Source organism: Hippocampus zosterae, chromosome 17, assembly GCF_025434085.1.
Source record: "Hippocampus zosterae strain Florida chromosome 17, ASM2543408v3, whole genome shotgun sequence".
NCBI lineage: Eukaryota > Metazoa > Chordata > Actinopteri > Syngnathiformes > Syngnathidae > Hippocampus > Hippocampus zosterae.
Window position 1 is genome coordinate 6,138,053 of NC_067467.1, and position 27,426 is coordinate 6,165,478.

General features: G+C 45.3%; 2 protein-coding genes and 1 long non-coding RNA gene across 13 annotated transcripts; 2 read left to right on the forward strand and 1 right to left on the reverse strand.

Moving 5' to 3' along the window:
* prkcsh (protein kinase C substrate 80K-H) lies at positions 1-8,504 on the forward strand. Of its 2 annotated transcripts, none has more exons than XM_052048321.1 (18): positions 1-108; positions 359-472; positions 1,363-1,479; positions 1,553-1,648; positions 1,741-1,798; positions 2,206-2,323; positions 2,486-2,615; positions 2,703-2,787; positions 2,958-3,036; positions 3,728-3,811; positions 3,898-4,077; positions 4,163-4,250; positions 5,185-5,254; positions 5,672-5,761; positions 5,852-5,926; positions 5,996-6,095; positions 6,192-6,346; positions 7,353-8,504. In XM_052048321.1, the coding sequence occupies exons 1-17, from the start codon at positions 105-107 to the stop codon at positions 6,330-6,332; spliced, it is 1,629 nt and encodes a 542-aa protein (XP_051904281.1). In that variant the 5' UTR covers positions 1-104; the 3' UTR covers positions 6,333-6,346; positions 7,353-8,504. The 2 variants fall into 2 exon arrangements, with proteins under 2 accessions (XP_051904281.1, XP_051904282.1); XM_052048322.1 differs by having other exon boundaries at positions 30-281.
* Positions 8,505-8,742: 238 nt separating this feature from the next.
* LOC127590156 (uncharacterized) lies at positions 8,743-12,729 on the forward strand. The gene is made up of 2 exons (XR_007959554.1): positions 8,743-11,840; positions 11,873-12,729. It is a non-coding gene; the product is annotated as an uncharacterized LOC127590156 (long non-coding RNA).
* A 237-nt stretch (positions 12,730-12,966) lies between these two features.
* elavl3 (ELAV like neuron-specific RNA binding protein 3) lies at positions 12,967-24,954 on the reverse strand. Of its 10 annotated transcripts, none has more exons than XM_052048329.1 (8): positions 24,469-24,954; positions 18,965-19,181; positions 18,781-18,884; positions 15,804-15,957; positions 15,446-15,674; positions 14,806-14,859; positions 14,322-14,360; positions 12,967-13,645 (listed from the first exon to the last, which is right to left on the reverse strand). In XM_052048329.1, the coding sequence occupies exons 1-8, from the start codon at positions 24,475-24,477 to the stop codon at positions 13,297-13,299; spliced, it is 1,155 nt and encodes a 384-aa protein (XP_051904289.1). In that variant the 5' UTR covers positions 24,478-24,954; the 3' UTR covers positions 12,967-13,296. The 10 variants fall into 10 exon arrangements, with proteins under 10 accessions (XP_051904289.1, XP_051904290.1, XP_051904291.1 ...); XM_052048330.1 differs by having other exon boundaries at positions 15,446-15,671; positions 24,469-24,953; XM_052048331.1 differs by having other exon boundaries at positions 12,967-13,624; positions 24,469-24,953.
* Between the last annotated feature and the right edge of the window lie 2,472 nt (positions 24,955-27,426).

Genomic DNA, 27,426 nt, shown 5'->3' on the forward strand with positions numbered 1-27,426 from the left:
GGCCTGGTCCGTAAGCATGCGCAATGCGTCTTTGCGGAACTGCGGCGCGAGGTCAGACTACAGATATCATTTAGCTTGCCTTCTCGAGGGAAGGAAAGAACGTAATGGGTACGTTTGCCTTTTTTATTTTTTCCTGTGCCGCGACGTTTTCGCCTGAAGCCAAACGAGTTCCATCGTTGGTTTGAATTGCATTTCGGGAGTTTTAGCGTGTTTTTTTTAATCCCTGCACACATCGCCCCCTTAGAATCGTTTTGAGCTTGCTCCTTATTGCCTGACGTGACGTCAGACAACATCCATTTTCAATGACTGGTCCCGTTGTGTCTTAATTCTACGTCTAATTGCTGTCTGTTTTCGACAGAGAGCAGAAGCAGAAATATGGCGATCGCCTATCAGAGCCTGATCCCTCTGCTGTTGCTGAGTGCTGCGGTCTCGGCGGTGGAAGTGCAGCGCCCCCGCGGTGTATCGCTGTCAAGTAAGACGGGAGCATTTGAGATTAATATTCCTGATTAAAATGAATTGAAATGCCACGAATGCAGTTCCCCTAACCCCGAAAAGAAAACACCAACATACAGCACTCTACAATAACGGTATAACGGTACAGCGTGTAGAATTTAGTGTCATCCATTGGTGGACTAATGGAATTTAACTGCTTAAAGTCGAAGTGCGTGCATTTTGAGTTAATCCCAAATGACGTCTACTATTAAGTGACAAAGTAATTGCATCGTATTTGATACATATGCCGTAGTCAATATGTTGAGAAACTACGTTCCCTAAGTTTGTCTCCTTCCGGTATCCGTTGCAGAAAGATGGCATGTTGAAATGAATAAGATAAGATAAGATATCGTTTATTCGTCCCACACTGGGGAAATTTACAGCCTCCAGCAGCAAGAATGTATGTAGAAAGAAGAAAGAGAAAAAAACAACAAACATCTTTCAATTAAATGCAATATGAACACAAAATGGATAAATCGCATTACTATTTACAATTTTCCTTCACATCATTTAATTATTATTATTATTATGATTGTTATTTTTTGTTCATCAGCCTGACAGCAGTCGGTAGTCTTCATAAGCGTTCAGGAACGCAAAACAAAGTGGCCAATTTAAGCGGTCCTCAGATTTTTTTTTTTTCCGACCAAATATCAGAATTAGAATTGGTCGTCACAAAAGCAAGCCAAAAAAAAATCCCAGGCCCCACTGAGTTAACATATTTGCACACAACAATAAAACAAAAAATTACCAGAGCAAAGGCTCTTGACTGCCAAAGCCAATAAATTGTGACACTCATAAGTACCACCAGTGTGAAGCTTTCTGTCTGTTTCCTTGGATAATTGGAAATCGCTCTATTGTATTGTCCAACAGAAAAGCACTTCTACGTGGAGGGAAAACCATTTACTTGCTTGGACGGCTCCCGCACAATTTCATTTGACAGGATAAATGATGACTACTGTGACTGTCAGGATGGTTCGGATGAGCCAGGTTTGTACATCCGGCAGCCTTCCGCCCCTTCCAAATTGCATTTGAAACATCAGACTCATTTGTTCGCTTGCAGGCACTCCGGCTTGCCCCAATGGCAGCTTCCATTGCACTAACGCGGGCCATCGACCAGTCTTCATCCCATCGTCCCGCATCAATGATGGTGTTTGCGGTAAGATCACTTAGTTCATTCTTTCTTTTTTCCCCTTTTTTTTTGACACAGCTGATCACGATTTATACTAAATGGAAATTTGCCCTTTACAGACTGCTGTGATGGAACAGATGAGTTCAACAGCGGTGCTAGCTGCCCAAACACCTGCCGGTAAGTGTGACTTCATTGGTTCGCGCATAATCATTTTGTGACAAATTAACCATTTTTAGAAATTCTGAACGGCATGTGAGTTCATTTAAGACGCCCGACATGGCACACCACAAGCTGAATGATTTCTCCGCTAACATTCTGCACGACTGTTTTTCACACATTTTGGGGAGTCTTCACTTGGGCAGAAACGATGACTGTATTTTTCTGAGGGTACTAAGTTGCATCAGTCAAAAAAATGCAACATGAAGAAGAAGAAGAAAAAAAAAGTATGCATATATTGTTTGAGAAAGATCTGATAATTGGGTCGTAGTTGACTTTGGTGGAAAGGGAGGAAAATGCTCCAATTTGAGAGGTATGAATAGGTTCTTAGAGGTTCCTCAATTTAAAATACTCTTTTCTATTCATAGGGAGTTGGGGCGCAAGGAGAAGGAGGTTCTGCAAAAACTGGCTGAGATTGCAAAGGAGGGCTTCATTCTCAAACAGCAACTCATTCAGGAGGCCAAGAGGGGTCTGGAAGAAAAAAAGGTGCGGATGGAAATGAAAAACCAAATTGCAAAAAATGACATGGAGGTTTTATTATTCTGACTTATGAATACAGTATCTTATGACAAAGCACGTAGCCAATGTCTTTCTCGTTTAGTTAACACATCGTCATGTTTGAATAAATGGCTGCGTTTGTCCTGGCAGGCCAAAGCAATTGACCTGGAGGCCAGTAAGAAACAACTGGAGGAGAAGGTGGAGGCTCTGAGAACGGTGAAGGAAGCGGCGGAGGAGCCCGAGAAAGAAGCTAAAGAGCGCCATCTCAAGGCTTGGGAAAGTAAGCGCCATCTGTGTCGCATGTAGCAGCTTCGCATGAATCGGGTCATTACTTATTCATATTTCATGTCATCATTGTTTGTTGCAGATGAGAAGGCTGCAATACGCGCAGAGAAGGACAACGCACGAATGGCTGAGGTGTTTCTTGAACTGGATGATGACGGCGACGGCTTGTAAGTATCAACACACAAACCATAATGACGCACAAAATAATTTATCGCGACCGCATATGTAATATTTGTGGACTCCTGACGCTATTTCCTGCCTATATTTTAGATGACTTTGTTTTGTAAGATTATACTACAATGGTTTGATTCACCAATCAAATTGATGTAAATTTCAGCGTCTCCCTGACGGAGCTCCAGTCCCACAGTGAGCTTGACACCGATTCCGATGGTTCTTTCACTGAAATGGAGGCTCAGGTAACAAAAAAAAAAGTTTTGAGCAACAAACACACACACACACTCTGATTTTTATCATTTGAACAATAGAAATGGGCAAGTGCGTTCTCTTCTTACTGCTCTTCCGTTGTGTGGTGTGCCAGCACACCACCTCCACGAAACTACCTGCTGTTGTACCAAGACTGGCCTGAGAGTGGCAGTATTGTGCCACAGGGCATCCAAAGCGTAAAAGAAGAAAAGAGTAGTGGTACAGTTTGCCTCATTCGCCTTTTGCGGTCACTAAATTGCAGTTGAAACTCGCCCGTGTCATATTTATTGTGGTGACTGACTAGCGCGGCATGATACACACTTAACATAAGCAATGGCTCCTATTTGTTTTGGCTTCAGTGAGCTTCCTGATTGGCCGGTTGGTGGAGTGGATGAAATGGCACTGTTCACACCACATGAAAAACTCAGATATGCAGTGCGAACGTAGATGTATTGCGTCGAACAGCTGACACCGAAAAGCTATTTTATGACACTACATGTTCAGTATTGAAATCTGTTAAATCCACCAACAATGGGGGCAAAATAAACCTGAGTTAAATTACACCAGCCTTTGTTGTGTTTATGATGACATAGTGAGGATGAGTAGAGTAAAAAAAAAAGGATGGATGATAGAAAGCCCCCCCCCCCCCAAAAAAAGGCGGTACAGTCTTTAAATTGTGCACAGGGCCTTTTGGGAGGTGTGGACAAAGTAGACACGGTGGCGTTCGAGGCTGTCTGGAAGGAGATAAAAGACAAATACATCTCCGAGGTAAGGCAATGACACCTCCACCAATGGCGCGCTTTCTCGGTACGAGGCTCACGTCTGGTAACGTTGTGGACCTTTCTCGGCGGCAGTCCCAAGTGGAGACGCGGCACGAGGAGACGAGGGAACCGCTCCCCGACAATGACTCTGAGCATTACTCTGAGGGCGAAATCCCAGAGGAAGATGACGACAATGATGATGATCAGGAGGAGGTGGACGACGAGGAGGAGGAGGAGGAAGATGACGACGATCCGGATGACGCCGACTACAACGTACGCATGTGGAACTTTCGCTGCACGACGTGAGTAAAGTTGATTCCCCTGACTCACTTAGTGTGTGTGTGCGCTATTCACACAGAGGCCTCCTGTGGTAAAAGCAAAGAAGGACGACGAGGACGAAGGGGTGATGCCGCCCTACGACGAAGAAACGCAGAACCTCATTGATGGTGAGTATGACTCTGATGATGAATCACTAAAAATGGGTGTCGTTGCATACCCGAATATACCTTGCGTATTGATCGTAGTGTGTGTTGTGGGCTTTTACCAAACGCATGCAGTACATATCAAAAGTTCAAATCATCATCACGTGTGAGACTTCAGCTCAGTGAGCATCTAAAGCAGGGGTGTCAAACTCATTTCACATTGTGGGCCACGTACGGACTCGGCAGATGTCAAGTGGGCCAGACCATTAACATTATACCATACTCTGCTATAAATAACAAAAAATATCACGTCTTTCCTTTGTTTTGGGATAAAAAAGCCTTGGTACCATCTGCTGTGTTGGGTCTGTCTCAGTGACAGATTGAGACTGCTGTTTTCATCTCTGATCAAAACAATGTTGTCTTCTACTCTGATCCAAACGGGGTGTCCCCCTAGCGGACAATCCACAAATTGCATTTTATTTAAAATATTCATTTTGTGTCTTCAATGCATTTTGTTACTTTTAAATTATCCTGCGGGCCAGATTGAACCTCCTTGGGGGCCGGTTCAGCCCCACGGGCCGTATGTTTGACACCCCTGATCGAAAGTATTTTTGCTGGCTTTTTTTGTGGGGTTATACCACCAGAGGAAATTTGCTCAGTATAAAACCGGGGAGGTATAAAATGTAAGTTCATTTGACCCATTACACCTCATATAAATACACAAATGACGCCTTGTGTGATGTTAGGAACATAGCGTGTACTCTCCGTAATGTTTTATGACTTTGATTTGTGTGGCCCAGCATGGAAATGCCTTTTTGTATGAAGCGGTGTAGTTGGCGGCCACCGGCAAACTATATGATCTCATTAGATGGCGTAGGCGAACTTAATGTTGTGTGCATTAAGTTCCCCCATCAAGGCCTAGCCCTCGTAATTGAATATAGCATGTTTGCTGTGCTAGCTGCCCAGAAGGCGAGAGAGCAGTTTGATGAGACCGAGCGAGCCCTCCGGGAACTGGATGATCAGTTGAAGTAAGTACAATACTCGGAATACGACGGCCGGACGAGCGGCGTCTTTTTCCAGTAATACTAATGTGCCTTTTGCGACATGTCGGGCTGGATTTACAACTGCAAGTCCAAGTGCTCCGTTCCAATTCAGTGCCTGTTTCAGATTTATTTGTTCAATTTTGGGTGTAGTTCCATATAACAGGGACACATTTCCAATCCGGCTTTGTTTACGTTGATGGAAAACATAAAATAACCCTTATGCATTGATCTAACTGCACGTAAAAGCTGGTGTGGGTTTTTTTTTTCTGTTTACGCTGCCATGCCACATCCCAATTTTTCCAATTGACAGCAAAAGCATCCGAACGATGTCACTTGAAATATGTGGTATGAATCCACCCTGATTCAGCCGCGCTCCATCTCACGATGCGTGTTTTTCTACAGGAGCCTTGAAAAGGAAACGTCCTCAGACTTTGGACCCAGTGCTGAGTTTGCGTACCTCTACAATCAGTGCTACGACCTACCTACAAGCGAGTATGTGCCAGCGTCTTTTTTTTTGGGGGGGGGGGGGGGGGTTGGTGTTGTTTGGCGCTAAAATGTGTGTTGTTTTTTTTTTTTCCCCAGATACATTTACAGACTGTGCCCATTTAAACAAGTAACCCAGAAACCCAAGATGGGCGGCTCAGAAACCAGTTTAGGGTAATGCAGAATGTCCTGCGTTAAACGCTTTGGCTTGTCTTGGCAACGTCTGACTGTTTTTGTTCTCAGGACCTGGGGTCATTGGGACGGTCCCGAGGGGAACGTCTACACCGTGATGAAGTACGAGAATGGATTGGGATGCTGGCAAGGTCCCAACAGAGCCACCACGGTTAGTCTTTGAGCGCTTTACCTCAAAGGTGGGCGGGGGGGGGGGAGAGAAACAATACAACAGAATTGAATATCAATTTTGGGGTTTGTCTGGCAGGTCAAGCTAAAATGCGGGAAGGAGACTGTCGTCACGTCCACGACAGAGCCCAGTCGCTGCGAGTACTTAATGGAGTTCACCACTCCTGCCCTCTGCCAGGACCCCAAGACCCTGGACCCCATGCTGCATACAGAACTTTAAAATCGACTCAACCCGTGAGTAATATTTTAATCACAAAGTGATTAAACAATGCATGTGCTGCAGTCTTTGGCTTTGCACGTTTTATCGCTCTTACTTGAAACCAGTCCTGTCATTCATTACGAGCCAGTTCTGGGCCAAGTCCGTGAAGACGTTTAAAAACGTCTTTGGGAGTGAATGAGTTAAGCACGAAGCTCAACCGAAAATTAAAATGAAACGCCGCTGCAGTTGACACGCTTACGCGACCGTATCGCACGTCTCGGCATTTGATGGCGAGGGAACGGGCGCCGTTTTGGCTTTCTCCTTTCTGTGTTTGAAGAACAAGCAGGACCCCAGCAGAGGCAAGGTAATGGCATCTTTCTAAGAGTTCACGACGTTAATGACGGGACATAAAAAAATAGATTCAATGTCACGGAAGCATTTGGCAGCGTTGAAATGCCGCACTGCAGTCGTCCGGAGCCAAAGTTGTCTTTGCTAACTAATCAATTACCGCATGCCCGCTCGTGACTTTGTTGCCGTCACGCCATCGTAGCTTGTGCCATGCCGCAAGTATTTAGTGGCCAAATGCACGATTGATAGTTGTAATACTTGTTCATAACGGGATTAGCGCCACTGCATGCTGCACTCGGGCACCCTCTTCATGGATGTCTGTCGTTTGGTCCTGCGAACGCTAATTTTCCATTTTCGTCTTTCCATTAATCATGTGGCGTTTTGTACGAAATCCTACTGAAATCTCACAACATGGCCGTCGGTGTCATTCATTGTTAAAAGGGGGGAAAAGTGTTTCTTGAGTCTCGTCCTTGAATGTCTTTGCCTTGCTTATGGTGGCGTCATAATTCTCGATCTAATACAATAGCCCGCTGTCAATGCTGATCTTAGAAAAGCACGCCAAGCGGGCCCGGTTGCCGGTGAGCGCTTAGTCCTCGGAAATTCAACCCCTACGGGGATTTGACACCCGGCGAAGCAGTTTGAATCAGACAACAAAGGAGTGCCAACGTGAACGTGTTTGTGCTCCTCTTGCAGTGTTCACCAAGGGACCACGTCGCCGCGGCAACAGGAAGTGGCGAAGGAGCCGCCGCGCGACGACTTCACTGTGTTCAATAAATACGTGCGTGCTTTTTACATGGCGTTTGTGGTCATTTGAGAGAAATGCGGCAACGTAAATAAATGATGTGAAATGGAGTTGGCAGGAATGTGAAGTCAGTTTGTTTGCTAATTGAGGCTCAGCTTTCGATTTCAGAAAAAAAAATCATTCATAATTGGCATAAATGACAGTTTGGTGTGTTTGGTCAGTCAACAAAATATTTTCTATCTTTGACATACCCCATTTTTTGCCGATTTCAATGCTTAATTTTTAGTTTCTTCTCCCATACGGAGTCATGAAATGGGGATCACTCATATTTGGAACTGACACACTCCCTCTTTAGTTTGTCTTCAAAGTGACCAAGGTTCAACTTTATACATCATCCAGCGTTTGCACGTTCTTACCACCTGTGAATCTTTATCATCGAGAAAACGACAACGCGGTATTCTTTGTTCAGTCAACAAAATGGGGCCCACTCATATTTGTAAGTTTTATTTCTTTTTTTTTTCTTTTTTTTCTGGCATGTAAAGTACAAATAATTAAACAACTCCATGAAAAAGTCTTCAAGCGTCTTCAGCTGAAATCCCAGTAGTAAATATTCTAAACTAAACTGAAAGGTTTTACTTGTATTTTTTTTTTTTCTTGTTCATTTCTCGTTGCTCATTTGGTCATGTCTGGAAGTATGTATGAGTGTTTGTATTCCACTACTTTTGATCGTTTTCACCTTTTTTTTTTGTTTGTTTTTTGGAGTTTGTTCTACCATTTCCAGGAAAAATGTAAGAAAAACATCACTAATAATATACTGAGTCCCCTCTTCTAAATAAATAGACACAAAATACAGTTGGTTGAGAAACAGAAGAACCGCTCGCCCCTTTCAAACAAGACCTTCCCTGCCCGCTTGTCATTCATCGATAAACAAATTCTCGATCCAGATTCCCTGCTTATTTTATGGGCGCCAAGCAAACATTCTCCTTGCACAAAAGACTGTGCGCTCCCTTTTTTTTTTTTTTGAAACGCTCCCTAACGTCCCTTTTTTAGACAAGCGCGGACAGGAAAGCATCTTGCGAGGGACAACCCCGCCTCCTCCTAAATCGATGCCTCAAAAGAAATGAGAGGGCTGGCGGTGGGGCCGCCCCTTGTCTCTGACTGAGCGGTTGAAAAAACAAAACAAAACAAAAAAAAAAAAAAACAAGACTGTGATTAGGTTAAATAATTAAAAGATTTTTTTTTTCTCATTGAACAAGACAAACAGAACACAGGCAGTAAAGGCATAACATCTAGCACACAGCATGTATGTTTATACAGTTCAATTAGTTAAATATAGCAGTGCATTCTTTGACTATGGAGAACGTTTTCCAAATCGAACTTCTAAAGCTGTTTTTTCTAGTTGTCCCCCTTGTTTTTGTTTAATTTTTTTTTTCTCCCCGGAAAAAAAAACTCCGAAATGGTGTAACCACAATTTTGGCAAAAGAACTTAAAAATCTTTTAACCTTGCAAATGTAACAAAATAAACCATAAATATACACAAAACATACTTCATACGAGGCAATAATAATAATAATAATCATAATAAATAGTTTTTAAGTTAACAATAAGTTAAAACTACAAGCTTAAAGTCGCCCAAATAATACAAGTTTGTCGGCGCTATTTTGACATTTTTTTTCTGTTTAAATTATTTTTATGTTGCAACAAAAGCTACCACAGACTTTTACAAACACAATCGAACACATTTTGATTGGAACGAAAAGAATCTAAGTCTAAAATCGGCATACACTTTAAAAAACTGCAACTAATCCGATAATGGAGGAAAAAAATAAATACAAATAAAAGAACAAACCGTACCCAATCAATGCAACCAAACATAATCGACCCATATGTGTGTTCTCTATGGCAACATCAACAACACAAATACACTCAATAAACAAGTGAGTCCTGATATGCAATTGAAATCAATAAATTACAAGAGGAAAAAAAAAAGATATTTAGTCGACATGGGCGGGAAAAAAAACAAAAACAAAAAAACAACTGATGAGCTATTAGACAGTATTCCTTTCAAGGTCACTGACGGTTGCTCCGTTCAGTCGGAGTCTTTGAGCTTGTACGGTCAGAGCACAAATTACGGGGGGCTGAGGAGGTCGTCATGGAAATTTCCAGATCAGAGCTCTCTCATTTGAGTTCTCCTTAACGAGCCGGCTCGTCTTTGCGCCGTCGTTCGTCCGATATGGTTTTTGCTTGTTTGTTCCTTTCGCTATTCCGCAAACCTTCTCAGTGTGACGTTTAATTTCTTTTTTAAAAAATATATATCATTTGTTCTCAGTCAATATAAAAACAAAGCACATTGCACTTACTGTTCCATAGGAAAGTTTTTTTGTCTTTTTTGTCTTTTTCTTCTAACATGATTATTGTTGTCGCTCAAGCGGTGTGTGTTCGTGTGCGCTACTGTTTCCTGTTCCTCGGCTCTCTTTGAGTGAAGGTGGTCTTTGAGTATGTAGATTCATTCCGGTCTTTGACGGCAATATATTAGATGACTCCGACTTCCTAAAAAGCGAAATTTGTCGGTATTGGGGCGCTAATGCCTGACCAAAAACTAGCCAAATTAGTCGTGAACAGCAGTGAGATCGACAGATGCTCGATTAATGGCCGAATATAAGACTGTGGGTTTTTTTGCATTGACGTAAGATTGAAAAAGTGGGGGTCGTCTTATATTCGGGGTCTAGACATTATACCAATTCATGACGCTAGATGGCGCCAGATATCATTGAAGCGAATGTTAAACTTGACTCCCAGGCCAAAGTGAACCCCTGCCAGGAAAAATAAAAATAGCGGTAGCACTGTAGTACTGTCATTATTTTCTGTATTAAAATTAATTTGGTGTTCAAAAAGTCTTTTTTTTCAAACTTGAGTCTTGAAAAAGAGGGGGTCGTCTCATAATCAGGGCCGTCTTATATTCGGGCCAAGCAGTGATTTTAGGGATCGAATGGATCGTGAGACGAAGCAGGCGACGGAAATGTCAAGGAGGGGGCGGGCTACTGTATCCAATGCTCCCCTTTAGTGAGAGGTGATAAGATTGATTGCTTGTTTCTGAGATGCCCCTTTAGCACTCGTGTCTGCGTGAAATGTGTGCAAATGGGATTTGCTCGGTGGGTTTGAGGAGCCACAAATGATCGCTTGATGTTCAAAAGAAAGAACGCAAATTGTGGAAAGGGTCCTCGAAGACGCCACAAATAACAGATTTGTACAGCAATTAATCAAGGCGGGGAGGGGGGGCGTGTTGTGTTTAAAACTCATTCAGTACCAGACGGTTCTGGACCCAGTCTGAAAAAGACGTTTAAAAACATCTTTGGGAGTGAATGAGTTCAGTTTTACTGACTGGCAGACCAAACTCTATGTCAAAAAAAAAAAAATCTACTCTATCTAAGGAATCGCGCTCAGTGGTCACCACGAGGCCGCCCTGTCATATCAAATCTGCGCATATCCTCTTTTTTTGGGGGGGGGGGGGGGGGCGTTACAAGCAGCGATTGGTTTTGTCAGCCGGGCAATGAGATGGTCTCACCGCACATTTTTTTGGTGGTTTTTTTTTTTTCATCTGGGATTTACAAGCCAAAGAAGCAACATCAAGCAACACTGTACACGACGAGTTCAGCACAAGAGTGTCTGAGGCACTCAAAAGTATCCCCGTAACGGTTCGGCTTGACCTATTTTTTGATGTCAACTTCAGTTCTGTTTTTCTTCTTAACTGTCAAGTTTGTCTCCAAAACGTTAGCCACGGTCGAGCGGTTTTAATTTGCTGTGTGCGATAGTGTTCCTTTGCCCCCTTCCCGAGACTCCCACCCGCGCAGCGCATTGCTCGTTTCCCCCCCCTCCCTCTCACGCCTGCAAACATCAGAGGGTTTAAAATAAAAGCCATGCAACGTCCCAATTTTTTTTTTCTCTTTTACCCCGAGCTTAAGAATCTGTAAAAATTCAGCACAAGGTCTTGTTCCTTTGTATGTATAAAAATAGATTTATCTTTAATGTATTCCTTTCAAAGAGATTGCCCTCTTTGGCTTACACAGCGTCATTTAGAAAAGCAAACAAGTCTTGAATAGAGTTGACCTCTATTTTAAATCTATGATCCTGCGCAGATAGCGAAAGACTTTCGCCCTTTGCCGCGCTAGAGCTCACGACTGCTCTTCGCTAGACACTTCGGATAAGACGAGCGGGCCTTCATGTTCCATCGAGGAAAAAAAGAAATAAAAATTCCACAGCGCTGGGTTCGAGATGCATTATGACACTTAAGTTGTCATCTTGATGTTGATCAGTTGTTGGGCGAGGGGGGGATTTCAGCGACTTTTCAGAAGCTACCGAGTTGTTTGAAAGGAATCGAACCGAGAAACATCGGTCCACGCTTCTGGGACCGAGTCTTTTTTTTTTCACGTCGAGGGACAGTCTTGTCAATGTTTGGTCCTTGAATTTGGAGCTCTTGTCAATGTTTGGCCCTTGAATTTGAAGCCACGCTTCTCAGTTGCTTGTTTTAACTTGAGTCGATCGACTAAACGTTGTGATTTTGGAGGTTCCTGTCTGAGGACGAGATTGAAGAAGAATCACATTTGCTTTTGCGAGTGTGTTATCTCTTCGCAGACCGTCTGACATCGATGTATTATTACTTTATCAGCCGTGACCAACGTGGGCTGCCTCGTGTATGGTAGCGTGCCAGCAAAAACCACTGTGTCAGGTACATGTGGTTGAGGTTCCGTCTCCCCCCCCTCCTTCCCTCCCCATCAAAGCCTGATTGCCTGAGGCATCTCATGCCGCATTTTGCACAGATGCAGCTAAAAAAAAAAAAAGAAAAAGCAAAATGTCATTTTCTGTCGCGCTGGAAATCAATCCTCAATGTCTACCCCCTGCGCCACTCAGCTTTGGGATCGTTTTTGCTCTGGTGGACTCGTCTTAGGTGTACTGTATTGTTTGGAGTGACGCTGTGAGAAGGGGGGGCAGACTGGCTATTTATTTATTTATCTATTTTATTCCGGTTCCCAGATTCACGAGTTTACTTAAATCGGCATCGGGTCCGAGCGACCAAGCTCACGTGGAGTTAGAGGGATCTGCCTTGATGCTCGGCGCCGCCGAAAGCAGTTCAGGAAAACAGTTGTCAAGGTTTTTTAGAAAATGCTTACATATACGGCTATTATTACCACCACCTGTATATTGAATATATAGTTAGATTTTTTTTTTGATAGATGTATAAGAGAACACTGTGTCTTCATTTCATTTTCTTTGATCTTAAAAAAAGTCACTGATTCAAAATGCCCAAGTGTAAAAAAAAACAAAACAAAACAACTAAGAAAAGCAAAAAAAATGCCATCCTCTCCTGCATGATACTAGCAGAGATTATAGGGGTAAAAGTTTGGGTAAATTGCACATACTTCTTTAAATTAAAAAAAAAAATTGTTCGCTATTTTTTCTTTTGTTCATCAGTTGCCATCATTTGCCTGAATTCAATCAAAGCACACAGCACACATTCTTTGTCACATTCATTAGCCTGTCTAAATAGATAGCTTAACAACCCATTACCCAGCAAACCAGCTACGTAGCCTTTCTAATTCAATCCAGGCAAAGATAGGGAAAGGTCTAGCATGTTGTGGAAAGAGAACAGAAAAACTCCACTCGTGGGTTCGTTTGAAACTCTGACTTGCGGATGCTTGCCTATGAATAGGTTTCGCTATCTGTGTTTGCGCGTGTCTGTGTCTTTTTGCGATTATATATTGTGAATGTGTGTACGAAAGCGTCAGAGAGAGACTCAGTCCAGGCCCATAGATAAAGTGATGTCACGAGGGGGCGGAGCTCAGATAGCCCCGCCTCCCCCGTGCAGGTCAAAGCTGCTGGCGGCCTACGGCCCCTCTCTCAGGCCTTGTGCTGCTTGCTAGTCTTGAAAGAAACCTGCAGCACGCGGTCGCCCAGGCGATAGCCGTTTAGGCTCGCGATCGCCATGGCCGCCTCGTCGTAGTTGGTCATGGTGACAAAACCGAAGCCCTTACATTTGTTGGTCGTAAAGTCACGGATGACCTTGACGTTGGTGACGGCGCCAAAGGGCCCAAAGAGCTGCCACAGGACGCTCTCGTCCGCCTCGGGCGACAAGTTGTACACAAAGATGCACCAGCCGGCTCCGGTGGGACCGGTGAGGTTGACGCCGGCCAGGCTGGTCATGCTGTCGATGGTGATCGGGGAGAATCTGGGGAAGAGAGTGGGAGAACTACCATGGGTGTCATTCTGAAGTTCCACACGACAATCGCTACGCTACGCTATCTCTGATGCCCATGTGTCTTTTAAGTTTTGTCGATGGCTAAGGAGTCACGGGACCTCCCCGCCCCCCTCCCGTCCCCATCTTATCCAGTAGTGGCTATGCACCTCAGTGTCTCCAAAACTACCCGCTTTTGTAACAAAAGTGTGACACCCACGCGTTCTGCTTATTGTCTCTGGAGGCTTAAAAGCCTCCTGCAAGAATCGAACAGACATGAATTCACAATGTTCAACTGAAACCACAGTGTCGAAACGAAACACAGAAACCTAGAGAGGGATGAAAAGCAAAGTAAGAGTCAAATCATACAAAAACTGGAGCAAACAGACGCAAAAACGCAATCTGGTATGTCCATGCTGGTGGTGGGGGGAGAAAAGGGGGACATTGAAGCAACTGAAAGGACAATGTTAGTTGGTAAGAATAATTAAATAAAAATTAAAAAAAGACGTGAAATTATTTGACAAATAAGGCTAAACAAACCCATGCCAGAATACCCTGCTGCAATGGGGCTAGGTGAAGCTGTTTGTCTAATTTCCAAGTCAGCAGATGGTATTCCGGGCACTTTGTTTGAAATTTTATTTTAGAATGGATGCTTTTGAAAGTACACCTTTTTTTTTTTTTTGGCATTTACCTCTTGACTCCGTAGCTGGCGTTTAGTAAATTGTCGAGTCTGCAACGCAAGAGGGAGAGTGAAGGGATGGAGAAGTTAGTTTCGCAACTCTACAAGGCAGGGCTGGCCTTTCAGTCTAGATGCCAGCTGGCCTCCAGAGGGCATCCTTCATTTCAGTGTCGTGCCAAACCATCCTACCACATTCGTTGGGCTCTGACAGTTTTGTCGAATTGCATTACAGACATTTAAAGCATACCTTGTATCGCTGCTCGTTTAACATCAATTGATTGGGGAAAAAAAAAAGACATATACTGTTAAAAAGAGAAAGCCAATCTTGGACCACCTCATAGACTCCCTTTAAAACTGATTCCAAATCTGAAGAATATTCTGTGGTGGAAGCAGTAAATTGCAATTCCAAGTGAGTCATTAGCAAGATCTGAAGGGTCAGGATGTATGGCAGTGATTAGGAAAGTGGTGTTTTTATGGTAAAAATCTGGTCTCTTACATTGGTTTTGAGCTGATATTTGGATCTGGTCCCTTTCCGAGAGAAGGGATCACGCTGCAGTTTAAAAGAAAGTCAGAGAAAAAGATAGCGTTTTAAGGATATGCACACTTGAATATATTTTTTTTGACCACACAATTCCCTTAATGTAAGGAAAATTGCGAATTGTGTGTCTGTTTGGTCTGACCTACAAATGCTATTGGGTCGCGCCACCTGATAGGATCTGAACACGGCCAAATTTGAAAATGTCGTTGAGGGCTGGTCATTTTCTAAAACTCCAAAAACTCTTCAGTCATTCATGATATTCCATTTGCGAGTTAAAAGTCTGACATTTTTATAATGGCTTGACTTTGCTTCAAAGAGGTACTCGACCAATGTCGCTGTCTAGCTCACCATGAAAGGACCGAAATCAAAGGCCAGACATCTTAGGCCCCGCGTAGAGCCGCAAATGGGTTCATTAAACCTGTTCCTAGGCCCACTGGATGTTTCAGGGACAGCCTTGTAATGCATTCATTTAATTAAGTTCCCCTTTTAAGCAGACTAGCACCGTGACACAAACAAATGACGTGCAACCTGACCTGGAAAAACATCTTTTTCTAGATTGGTTAGCGACGGTCCCGTGAGGTTGTTCAATTTCCAGTACCTGAATCGCTGCGTCTGGTGATGCAGGGGCCCCGTGTAGCGTCGGGCCGCGGTCTGATACAGCTGAGTCAGCAAGGCCTGGCCTGTCTTCTGACTGGGGTTGTTGGCAAACTTGACGGTGATGGGCTCGGCAGCGCCCAGAGGCTTCTGTCCGTTCAGACCCTTGATGGCCTCCTCCGCTTCATTTCGTTTGTCGAACCGGATGAAACCAACTCCTCGTGATATGCCTGCTCCGAATAAGAAAACACGCCAATGTCACTACCTTGGCATCCGCGACGGGGGGTTTGGGGGGGGCCTGTGGCAATAACCCTTCGACAATGGCCAGAGTTGATTCGTGCTAATGTGAAATAAGGCTATACCTGTGACTTGGTCCACTAAAATGCGAGATGTGATGATGCGACCGTATTGGGAGAAGAGCTGTTCCATGTCCTTCTGGCTCATGGTCTTGGGCAGTCCGCTGACGTAAAGATTTGCGTCGCGGATAGAAGCGGAACTTGGCCTTGCGTACGATACCTACAGATCACACAAACATCAACAAATCAGGAAGTAGAAAGGTACAGTAGTACCTCTACTTACGAACTTAATTGGATCTGGCAGAAATTTCTTAACGAGAAAAATGTCAGTAGAGACGCATTTTCCATGTAAATTCCCTAATCCGTTCCAAGCCCCCCAAAATTCAGACATAAATGTTTTATGAAGCATGAAAATGCATCAAAATATGTAACAAACACGTTATAATGAGATTATGCTCACTAAAATGAGTATTGTGCATAATGTAAAAATGAATAAAGAATCCACATTTTTCTCTTTAGTTCATGTTCAGAAGTTGTTTTTGCCTGGCGTTTTGTCAAGAACTGATCCAAGGATGTTTGCTTTTATCGGCTTTTAACGGAAAACGTCCCAGGCAAACATCAGCATAGCGAGCGATCACCCGACTGGTGATTCAACATTTACGTAAAACGCTCGGAACGCCTCATGGCCCAAGAGGTGACTTACGAGAACGCTGCGTAAGCACATATCCATCTATCTACACACAAATGGTAGAGGTCCCTCTTAGCCAATGGGATGCCAGGATGCTGCTCGGTAATAACCAATGGCAGAGCAGCTCTAAGTATCTTGCGTTCAGGAAACTCGCAGTTGCAAGTACCGAGCCATACTGTATTTTTACCTTTCGTATCTTGAAATTTCATTGCGTAACAAGAGGCGACCATTTCTTGTTGAGGCGTTTCGTAACTTTTCAAATTTCGTATGAAGAGACGTTCGCAAGTTGAGGTACCGCTGTATTATTTCGGAATCCAAGTCCTACATCAACATGCGTCCCTTTGACAATGACGCACCGAGACCATCGCGGCCAATCCAATCAGTCGGGTGCCTCTCGTCCAGAACAAGCCCCCGCGAGTCAATTGCTTTAAGACTTCAAACCGGCACGCTAATAAGCCTTAAGCGTTTTGTGACTCGGTTACGCCGTTGCCGCATCTGTCGTTCTATTCCCAACACTTTCCATCCCTTCTGTCGCTTCGCTTTCATCATGTTTCAGAGAAAAGTCTGATTGTGGATTTTTTTTTTTAATACAATATGTTCTTGTTTGGGGGCGGCCCGGTAGTACAGTGGTTAGCACGTCGGCTTCACAGTGCAGAGGTACCGGGTTCGATTCCAGCTCCGGCCTCCCAGTGTGGAGTTTGCATGTTCTCCCCGGGCCTGCGTGGGTTTTCTCCGGGTGCTCCGGTTTCCTCCCACATTCCAAAAACATGCGTGGCAGGCTGATTGAACACTCTAAATTGTCCCTAGGTGTGAGTGTGAGCGCGGTTGGTTGTTCGTTTCTGTGTGCCCTGCGATTGGCTGGCAACCGATTCAGGGTGTCCCCCGCCTACTGCCCGAAGACGGCTGGGATAGGCTCCAGCACCCCCCGCGACCCTAGTGAGGATCAAGCGGCTCGGAAGATGAATGAATGAATGAATGTTCTTGTTTGCAAGCACGACTGAGAGATAGCCCAGCTCAGCACGTCGCGGTGCTTGTTGCGAGTCTGGCGTTTGAGACAGAGCGCGTGTTGTTTGAGATAGGCTGAGCCGCCTTCCCCAGGCGGGGGCCTGCCTCTTTTCCTTTGTCTCAATCCTCCGGGGTGAACAAGCCCTACTGGCAAACAGGGTCAATGCATCACAAGACTCGCAGGAATCGGGCTCCTTTAAGGAAGCTAACAACACTTTTACCACAAGGTTAATTCGGCTCAAATCTTATATGATGAGCTCAAATCTTGTTTTTTTTTTCCAAATCAAACACGCTGGCCTGATATCTTTCGCAAACGAATACAGGTGTTCGCTAAACACCAAATGTCTATTGTGTGCACTGTGTAAGCAAGTGAGGGTTGTGCGGCGCAGTGATTAGGGTGCTATGGAGGAGCCGGCCGGCCGGGCGGGGCGGGGCGGGCGGGGTGGGGGTGGGGGGTTACATTCTGCCCTATAATTAACCCTCTCCCGGCCTCTCCCGCACTACAGATGGTGCCTGAGGCCCATATGGCCTCTAATCCTGTCAGCTCTACCCCCTACCCCTTGCCCATATTACAACGACCCCCCCGCCCCCCCTTATCGGTAGTCATGCCTGATGTCAAACCGGAACAAGGAAACTGAAGAATCGACAGCCCAAAGAGTCGTCACCTTATCAAGAGGACTGAAATTGTCAAAAACAAAATGTCATGTTGAGACACAACAAAAGCGATGCGATGCCTTTTGTTCTGTGTGTACTCGGATGACTTTTTCTTTGCAGCTGCAGTCATAAATCTGAATTAGCGGCAGTACGTCATTGGCGGGCAGCTGTTGGACAATCACCTGCTCTGCTCGGCACGAGATTTGATTTCTTCTAGTGCTGCACTTTGCCCCGATCATCTTTGAACTCAACTCGGAGGGGTCGGACAACAGGATGGCGGCGATTAATAACGTAGCCGCCTTAACAACTGCACCCCTCTCATCTGATTTGGGGGTCCAAAAAAAAAACAAAAAACAACTGAGCCCTAATTAGCCCCGATTGGAGGCAGATGGGGGTAACCTGGCCTGACCCCTCGTGCGGCGCAGCATGGCTTCCTAATTACATTTCCATCACAATAACCTCGACGTGCTTTCTGACCTCCGTCGCTTTTCACCCCTTTTCTCCCGCTTCCCTTTGTTCTCTTCACCTTCTGCCTCCCTCCCTCCTCCCCTCCCCTCCCCTCCCTGCTGCCACGTCTGTCATCACCTCCCTCAAGATGAAAATCTGCACTTCCTTTTTTTTTTTTTTTTTCCCGGCATGTATTTATGGATTTTTGTTTTTAACACCCCCCCCCCCCCTTTGTCAAAGTCCTCTCACCTTGATTGTTTTAGTCTGTAGCTTGAGACCATTGAGTGTGTTGATGGCCTTGTCTGCGTCGTTCGGATCCACGTAGTTGACAAAGCCGTAGCCCAAACTTTGACCTGAGGAAAAGCGTTCAAAGAAAAAAAAAAAAAGTTTTAAAATCCATTCCGAATCCGCCGCTTGACGAAAGAACACCTACCCGTTATCTTGTCTCGGACCAGCTTGCAGGACTCGATCTCCCCGATGCTCCCGAACAAACTCTTGAACTCTTCTTGGGTCATGTTCTGCGGCAGGTAGTTGACGATCAGGTTGGTTTTGCTGTCGTCCGTGGCGCCGTTGGTGCTGATGACCGGGCCGTTGGGCAGACTGGTTCCGCTCGGACCGTTGGACACCTGGGTTTCCATGGTGCTGATTATCTGCTGAGGGAGACCGCCGCGTCACGTGGGCTGACATTTTTGCGCGCCGCGTCTTGCAAACGCCGATGCTAACCGTTACGGATAAGCACGCGCGCATGAAGGGTGGCTTTTTGTCCTTGTCTCGGGGAAAAGGTCAGGAATCAGCCTTGCTAAATTGGAGATGGATGCTCAGGCTGATTTAATATACAGCCCCCCCCTTCCTCTTTCCCTCCCCCCTTCTCTTCCTGCTCCCTGCCTCTGGTCCTGCAGATGTCACAGTCCCTTTTTCCCCCTTTCTCTGCCCCCTTCCCCCTCCTTGCTCACTTCCAGGGTCAAACGCCATTACATCACAAGACAAGGACGCACGGTGGCAAAACGATACGTTTTCGGAAGAAATAAAATCGCAATATTTTGCACCTTGCGCGTGCAGCGGGTGTGTGTCCGCGTGTCTCGCCGCGTTGTGTTGCTTAATTTGTTCCATGGGGGATTCTCAAGTAACAGCTGTGCGGTCAGAAACGAAACTTCCTGCTCCACTTTTTGGAAGTTTTTTTTTTTTTTTTCCATTTCTTTTTTTAAACGCCTCCCCTCCCTTGCTCGCTCCCTCCCCCCTGTGTCTTTGTTTCCCAGCGCAAAAAGCCCGCTGCAAAAACAGCGCCGCCACATTTCCTGTGGTGCGCGCTTGTTGTCTGTATAAATATAAAAAAGCGGAGAGAATTCTCTTGGCGCGAGGCGACCTCAAATTGCAACCCGAAAACATCAACACAAATTCGAGCAAAAAAGCGGCTCAACCGTATATTTAATACAAACTCATTTTGACGTGGTTTCAGATGACTTCTGGCATGATTGCGCACGTTGTTGCAATTTTCCGCGGATATGCGGAAATCCGCCTTTTATTTCTTAAATTGATCATTTTTGTGAATCGTCTAAATCCATTGAGAAAATTTTAAGGGGGCGGGGGGTGCCAGGTACCTTATCATCGAGTTTTCACGAGCTCTCCCGCTCAGTCTTTCCATCTTCCGATTATAAACAGCGCCTGCGATTGGACGTGTATGATGTCATACTTGTTGTGATTGGTTGCCTCGTCCAGGCCACGCCCCTTTCCACTTTTTTCATCACTAGCCATTGCCATCCCCGTTTTATTGGAATTCCTATTGGCTTAGTGAATTTTTAAAATGAAAAGATTTACTTTGAAGGCAATTTTTTATCGGATCAGAATTGAAACATGATGAAATGTCCGAGTCGTCTTCCTAAGCGCATGCGGGTACAGTAAGTGTGCGCTATGTTCTCACATCTCCTTCAGCATCTATGAATAGCTTCACCTGCCCCCACCCCCTTCCCATCGCCGCAACCTGCAGCCTTCCTCCCAGCCTCACCTCCGCTCCGGTTGCCCGGGCAACCGCCCCTCAAAGACTGCATTGTGTTTAATGCCTTCCTTTGCGTGGCTTTTTCTTACTCCAAGCTTGCGTCCGCGTCCTTTACGGATAAAAGCAGACCTTTGCTCCTTTGTGTATGCCCGTGTTAACACTGCAAGCGCAGACGTGGCAAAGACCAATCAAAGATGACGGCGAAATCGCTACGTTGGGACAGCAGCGTCGTTGTCCCAAAGATAAAAATAATCTCCGGCAAGTCTGTCACGTCGGGATGCGGATGCCCACTCGGCGTCGTTATTGTGCTTCGATTCATTCTAAAACGCCTTGATGAGAAATCGCGCTTGTGTTTGCTTCAATCCAAGCCCCCTTGTGTGGTTTTATGTGATGTGACGCGTCCTACTAGCAGGAATATGACGAACCGCTCGTGTCCCAAATATGACAAAAGCATTGGAAGCGGGGTGGGGATGGAACATATTCGGGGAGTGAAAAATTATATAATTCACAAGAACTGGCCTCAGAGATTAGCCGGCACCGCAGATTAAGATCTCAGAGAATACTTTACTCCTTTAAAAAGCCTTTTGAGAGGGGTGTGGGGAGGGGTCTTTTATCTGTGAGGAATCAGGAATCCGATGATGGGGAGTTTGCTTTGGAGCTACGCCCTCGTGCCAGGCTTTTCCTTCCATAAAGAATCACAAATAAGAGTATAAACGCTCCCTTTGGTACTGGAAAGTTGTTTTTGATTCGGCCCTGCTGTTTCTACCATCCATCAAAACATATCCCATTTGCTAACTTAAACAAAAAAAAAAAAGCCCTGAAAATGATCACTTATAAACCCTCTTTCAAGATATTTAATGAATTCAATTTGTTATGCTAGCGCTGGTGTGTCCCCCCCCCCCCACCCCCATTCCACCTTCTATTTCGGGGTTCAGTGAGATTCTCCCTTAATATTTAATCGACTGCATCAGCATCGCCTACACATGCTCCCAGACTCGCACGCAAACGCCGAGGCCAGCCTCCTCTCGCACAACCCAGCCAGACTCGCACGCAAAACACAAGAGTCCTCCTTCCTCCTCCTCCTCCTCCTCCTGCCTCGCTCGCTGCCAAGCTCACACGCGGCCTACACTCGGAGATCACCCAAAAGGGAAAAAAATATATATAAAATAACAAAGCTCACAAATAATAATAATAACAAACAAAAAAAAGTCAGGCGCTTGCATGACTCCGCCTAAAAGCGGCCTTGTTTTTGGTCTCCGCCTCTCTCCTTTCCTTTGAGTAGCATGTAAACAGGCCTGCCAATTCACTTCTGCTCCAAATGCAGCTCGGCACTGCGGGCTATGTGGTGTACACTGGAAGTCATCACACGTTATGCTCACTGTGAGAATCACTCGAAACTAAATGAAACCGAGATGTGAAGCGAAGGAAAAGCGAGCACTGGGAATAGTCTGCTTGTTTTTTTTTTTTAACCTATAGCCAAAGTGACACAAAAACAAAGTGGTTGCATTTTCAAGGCTTTGTATGGCCAAATAGTTTACCATTCAACATTTAGTTTGCTTCTACTCCAATACTTTTAGTCGAATGAAATGTTTTATGTGTATGTATACATCCACAGTTAAAAAAAAATGTTCCTTCAAATGACTTTCAAGTGAAAGTCTGACATTGAAAAAGGGGACGTATGGCAAACCTGCAATAATAACCAACCCCCTCCCTTATTCTATCAAATTTCCGTCTTTTTTTCTCTCAACTCACACTCGTGCTCGACTGAAGTGTAAATGAGCCTTCTAAATAACACAGATTACGGGATTATCCCAAACAAAGGGCATTAGGCACACTCTCCTCACTTTTAGGGATTATCGCGGCAGCTGTAAAAAGAACGAAAAGAGAAAAAAACAAGGCCGACAGGAGTCACAGCTCATGTCAGCCGCCATCAAGCTTTTTTATTCTAAAAAAGAGAGAGACCATTTTGAAACAAAAGGCAGCAGTCGAGCGCTGCTTTCAGGAAAAAAAAAACGGCAGCTCACTGAAATACGATCAGTCCGAGAGCTATCCAGCGTGCTGAAAAAAAAGGGAGTGGCCATTTGACATCTTCATCTCCTGCTCGGTCCTTTTAATTAAATATGTAAAAGTCAATTTCTCATTTTTCCTCTGTGTCGAGCATAACCTCCACCCCACCAGGCCTCCATGTGACCCCCCCCCCCCATCCCTCCCGGCGAGCTCTGCAGGCATTCACCGTGCGAGCGAGTCCCTTTTTTTTTTTTTTTTTTTTTGCTGAATAAACGTATTGACGGCCCCAAACAAAAGAGCCACCCGTTCCTCTGCTTCTCCCTATTGCACAGGCCGCGGCGGCACTATGAATATTAATGCCAACAGTGGCGCTTTGTGCATGCGCGCGGCAGGGGGGGTCTGCGGGACAATGACTCTTTACAGTCAAGTCGAGAAAAAAAAATCCGATATTTATTTTTGACTGATGCGATGGCTTTTTTTTGTTGTTGTTTAAAAAAAAGGGAAATGTAGAAGCGGCAACATGTTAACCTTTAGCCTCCATCATGGCTACGTGATGTTAGTCTGCTAATTGTATAGTAATATAACGAGCAGCGACTCACCGCTTATATAACATAATTACGTGTCTCATCCATGCCTCCTCACTGTTGGAGGGGGGGGGGGGGATAAATTCAATTCGAAGTGACATGACTTTTTTTTTTTTTAAATCATCAAGCGATGTAATGTGAGTGGTTTTGGAAACAAAATAGCCGTTGAGGCCGTTTCAGTGCCACGGTGGCCTCAGCTCGTACTTGTCCTTGAATTGTGTAAGAGCCTCGGGAAGGTTGTCTGACTCAACGCTTTTTGAGTCGCTTTGGCACTGCAGTAGCGGCGTTGGAGGAGGGCTGCGGCCCGCGTGTGTGCATTTTGGGGGGAGGAGAGGGAGGGGCGGGAGATAGAGTAGGGTAAAAGGGGGGGGGGGTTGGGGTGGTGTCACACTGTCTCTGCCCATTTGTGATAGGTAAGGACATGGAAGAAATAGGGATGATTGTTAGAAAATGCTCTAAATATGATTGCAGGTGTTGCAGTTAGAATTATTTTCCAACATGAATTTGTATCATTTCACTTTGTCATTCAAAATAAATAAAATCCTTCAATGAACAATTCATCACTGGGTTTAAAGGCCCCGGTGTCCATCCTGACACGCCCCAAAAAAAAAAAACGGTCCACAGGCCACTCAACCGAGCCAAATCCTCCCTGCATCTCTCCCATTTTTTTTTTTACTACCGAGCATGGCCGCCATGTGTTGTATTTATTTTATTTTATTTATTTTTTAATGGAGACCGCTTAACTCTGTTTGCTCACTCGCATGCTCACGTCGTAATTTCGGAATGATTCCTTTTAACAAAAGCAAAAGGCAAAGCATGTGTAACGTCTCTCCTCCCCCATTACAGAGTGACTCAACCGTTTTTGTTTTTTTCATCTTTTTTTTTTCTTTCCTTGTTGGCAGCCTCCGAGGCATCGCGTTTTGTCTCCGGCATCCTTGTTGATGCGCGTACCCGGGCCAAGAAAACCAACTAACCCGCCCTTCCCTTCGCCTCCCCCTTCCCAAATGAACGCATTTCTCCCCTGTATGGAATTCAATGTTGCCATTAATCCAGGTGCAACAAAGAGAGTCAAACCTAAAATGGAAGACTTAAATACCACCGCGGAGCCCTTCACCCGTCTGCAAAAATCGCAGTCGATCCATCCACTGACTACAATCCCGAGTTTGCCCGTTTCACCTGACATCTTGACGCTAACTGCTGCGAGATGGCCGCATCACATGTGCGCACGCTATGGCAGTGCAGCAAACACATTAACACAAAGGGGCTCGGTAGACACAACATGCAGTCTCAGCATCCCACCCCCCCCCCAGGAGCCAACGTAGAGGAAAGACGAGAGACAGAGGGCATACGTACGGTAACCATTCTTGACGTGCAACGACAAGGAAATCTAGGTCCCTCTTTTCTGCGGAAGCTCGACGGCGCTCTTGCGGTGCTCTGTTCGCACGGTGCTCTGGTCGCACGGTTCCCCTCTCCGGAGTTCCCAAAAATTCCACCCAAAAAAAAAAAAAAAGATAAAAAAAAATACAAACTGGGACCTGACGGTAGGTCTCAGCCTGCGGAGGTTGTATGAGGGTCCTCTATTGGATGAAAAGGAGGAGAAGAAAGGGGGGGTTCTTTGCAGAACGACGGAAGAGGAAGAGAGGAGCGTTCTCTCCGATGGTGATGTGTGATCATAAAAAAAGAAATAGTAGAGCGGAGAAGCAGTGTGATCCTTGGCAGGGTGTGTCCAAAGGATGGGAGGAGGAGGAGGATGATGAGGAGGGGAGGGGGGGTGGCCTGCTGCTTCGGAGTGTGTGTTATTTTTTTTCCTTTTTTTTGGTTTTTTTTTTTTTGGGGGGGGGCGTGTGTTCGATTCCCCGCTCGCCTCGCAGTCTCCTTCTGCTCCTCTGCTGCAATGCTCTTCTTTTATGTGCTGCTTCTGGCTGCCGGAGCTGGCCGCCGATTGGCTAATTGTACAGGGAGGGGGCTACGCGGCGGCCATTGCAATGCGCTCCTCGCCCATTATCCCCTTCAGGAGAGAGATCAACGAAAGCCCCCTCCACCCCCCCCCCCACTCCTCATTGCTCGCTTCCCTCCCTGCCCTTCCATCACTCCACTCCCTGCTTCTCAATGCCCTTCCTTTCTTCCTGTCCCCCACCCCCTACCTCTTCACACACACACACACATACGCACACACACACACACAGAAATGAGTGAATGGGACTCCACCTGCACTGGCGGAACAGATGGGTGCAGCACTTGTCCCTTCTTCCCCCCCCTCCCCTCCTTTTGCATCCTCCATTTCAACCTCGCTCCTCTGGCTCTTCGAATACACTTTTCGACGAAAAAAGGAAAACGCATGGCAAGGCCTTGGAAAATGTGTCCATGTGTGAACGCTGGCTAAAAACAAAGCATGGAAAAGTTGCAAGGCAGATGGCGAGCCATCGGGGAGGGTCAGGTGCAAACGTGGGAATAACAAATTAGAAACCTCCCCACCCCACATCACATCCCCTTGCTCAATGCGTTCAACATCCGAAATGTTGGGATTGAAACGGCTCTTGGCCAAAAATGTGGCCGGCAGTGATTTTGTGTTTACTTCACGTGGCCCTTCCCGGGGAGTTGCGGTCGCAGGTCCGCCCACCTCTCAACGCGGTCCCGACTGATTGCTCACTGAGACATGCTGTTTGGGCTCATCTATAATGCACGCTCCTGCCCCGAGACATCATGTGTGACAAATGACCTATTTCGGCGCAGACCCCCATCGGGCTCTGACCTGCGGGGGTGGGCGGCTACCGGTGCGTAAATTTAATTTTTTTGTAACTTCCTGCAAGGAGTTGATGTTATTAGCACTGTTTCATAGCAGTGGATCACTCCTGATTTTTGGTGCAGATCCAGGATTCCCCCCCCCCCCTCCCCATCATTTCATTGTGAATATTATAGGATTCAAGATGAAAATATTGTCATATGTCAGCGGTGGATAATGAGTGAAAATTGCACTCAGCCAATTCATATGAGAACATAGAGGTGCACAATACCTCCGTTACAAAAACAAATGTTGCCTTTGTGGAATGCGGGTTAAGCAGCAAAATCCACCCGTTTTGTTTGCCGTCTCGGGGCGGCCATTTTGCCACTTGCTGTTGACTGATGACATCACAGTTGATCGGGGGCCCAGGTACCGATTGTCATTGCTCACCTGTTTCTGGACTTAGTCATGTGACGTTCGCAAAACTGAGCCCTGCAGGCTTTGTGATGTCATCTTCAGTCCACAGCAAGTGGCAAAAAGGCCAGACCCTGTGATGGAAACGTTTTTTTTCAACATGTGAAAATGGATGTGAATTTCAATATTTCTGATGTAAACATTTCCAGGGACTTTTCACTCTGCTCGGAATTGGACTCTTATTTTTCCTCTAATTTTTTTTTCTCTGTTTGCTGCTTGTACTTTTGCAAAATAGTCTGAGTGGGTTTTGAATGAGTTTGGTGCTAATCTAAATTTCGGATTGTTTGGCCCAATTCAAACGAGGATTTCTGTAAAACCTTTTGAAGGCTTTTGAAACCTTTTGAAACCTTTTTGAGGGATAAACTAACAACATTTCTTCTTTTTTCTTCATTTTTGTCGTGACTTTTTCACCAAGACGTCACTCGCCTTCATTCTACTAGTTCGGCGGTCGGCAACATGCGGCTCCAGAGCCAACTGCAGCTCTTTAGTGACAACTACTGGCTCCCTGGAGCTTTATAAAAAAATGTTTGAAAATGGAAAAATATTTTGATAGTAGGCTAAAATACAGATATAGATGTTGTCTTTGTGCCTTCGGAAAACGGAAATTCACGATCACTTCACTGACACACTAAGAAAAGCGAAAATAATGCACCAAAAAAAAAAATAAAATCAAGCGAGGAAATCACAAAATAAGTTCTATGGGGGCGTTTGTGAATACACAACAAAGGAATGAATAACAAACAATTCTGAGACAGTCCAGTCTCCTACATACATACAGCATGTGTTGTGTTTCGTTCATTGTGAGTTTTATACAAGACTTTTATCTTTTTTGCGGCTCCAGACATTTATTTTTTGGTTGTTTTTTTTTTCATCCTATATGGCTCTTTCAATATTTTGGCTTGCCGACCACTGTACTTTGTGTTGTGAACTCGACCCGCGAGGCCTCCTCAGTTCTCCCGACGTGACCTTGAGGAGTCCTCAGATGTCTGGCTGTGAGCAATGGATTGCACAAAGGCAACCGAGCTTGTTTACATCGCTGGCCGCTCGCCCACTATGGATCTTGGTGTACATAAACACGCAGAAAACACGACGAAGCTCGTTTGCCACTCTGCGTG

What these genes read in the sequence shown, in the direction of transcription:
- elavl3 (XM_052048329.1), bottom strand. An exon ending in AATATCAGCTCAAAACCAAT is followed by an intron (nt 14,361 to 14,805) that starts GTAAGAGACCAG and finishes CTTGCGTTGCAG; the next exon opens with ACTCGACAATTTACTAAACG. An exon ending in GCCAGCTACGGAGTCAAGAG is followed by an intron (nt 13,646 to 14,321) that starts GTAAATGCCAAA and finishes CACCCATGGTAG; the next exon opens with TTCTCCCACTCTCTTCCCCA.
- prkcsh (XM_052048321.1), top strand. An exon ending in AGCTGCCCAAACACCTGCCG is followed by an intron (nt 1,799 to 2,205) that starts GTAAGTGTGACT and finishes TTCTATTCATAG; the next exon opens with GGAGTTGGGGCGCAAGGAGA. An exon ending in GTCCCAACAGAGCCACCACG is followed by an intron (nt 6,096 to 6,191) that starts GTTAGTCTTTGA and finishes TTTGTCTGGCAG; the next exon opens with GTCAAGCTAAAATGCGGGAA.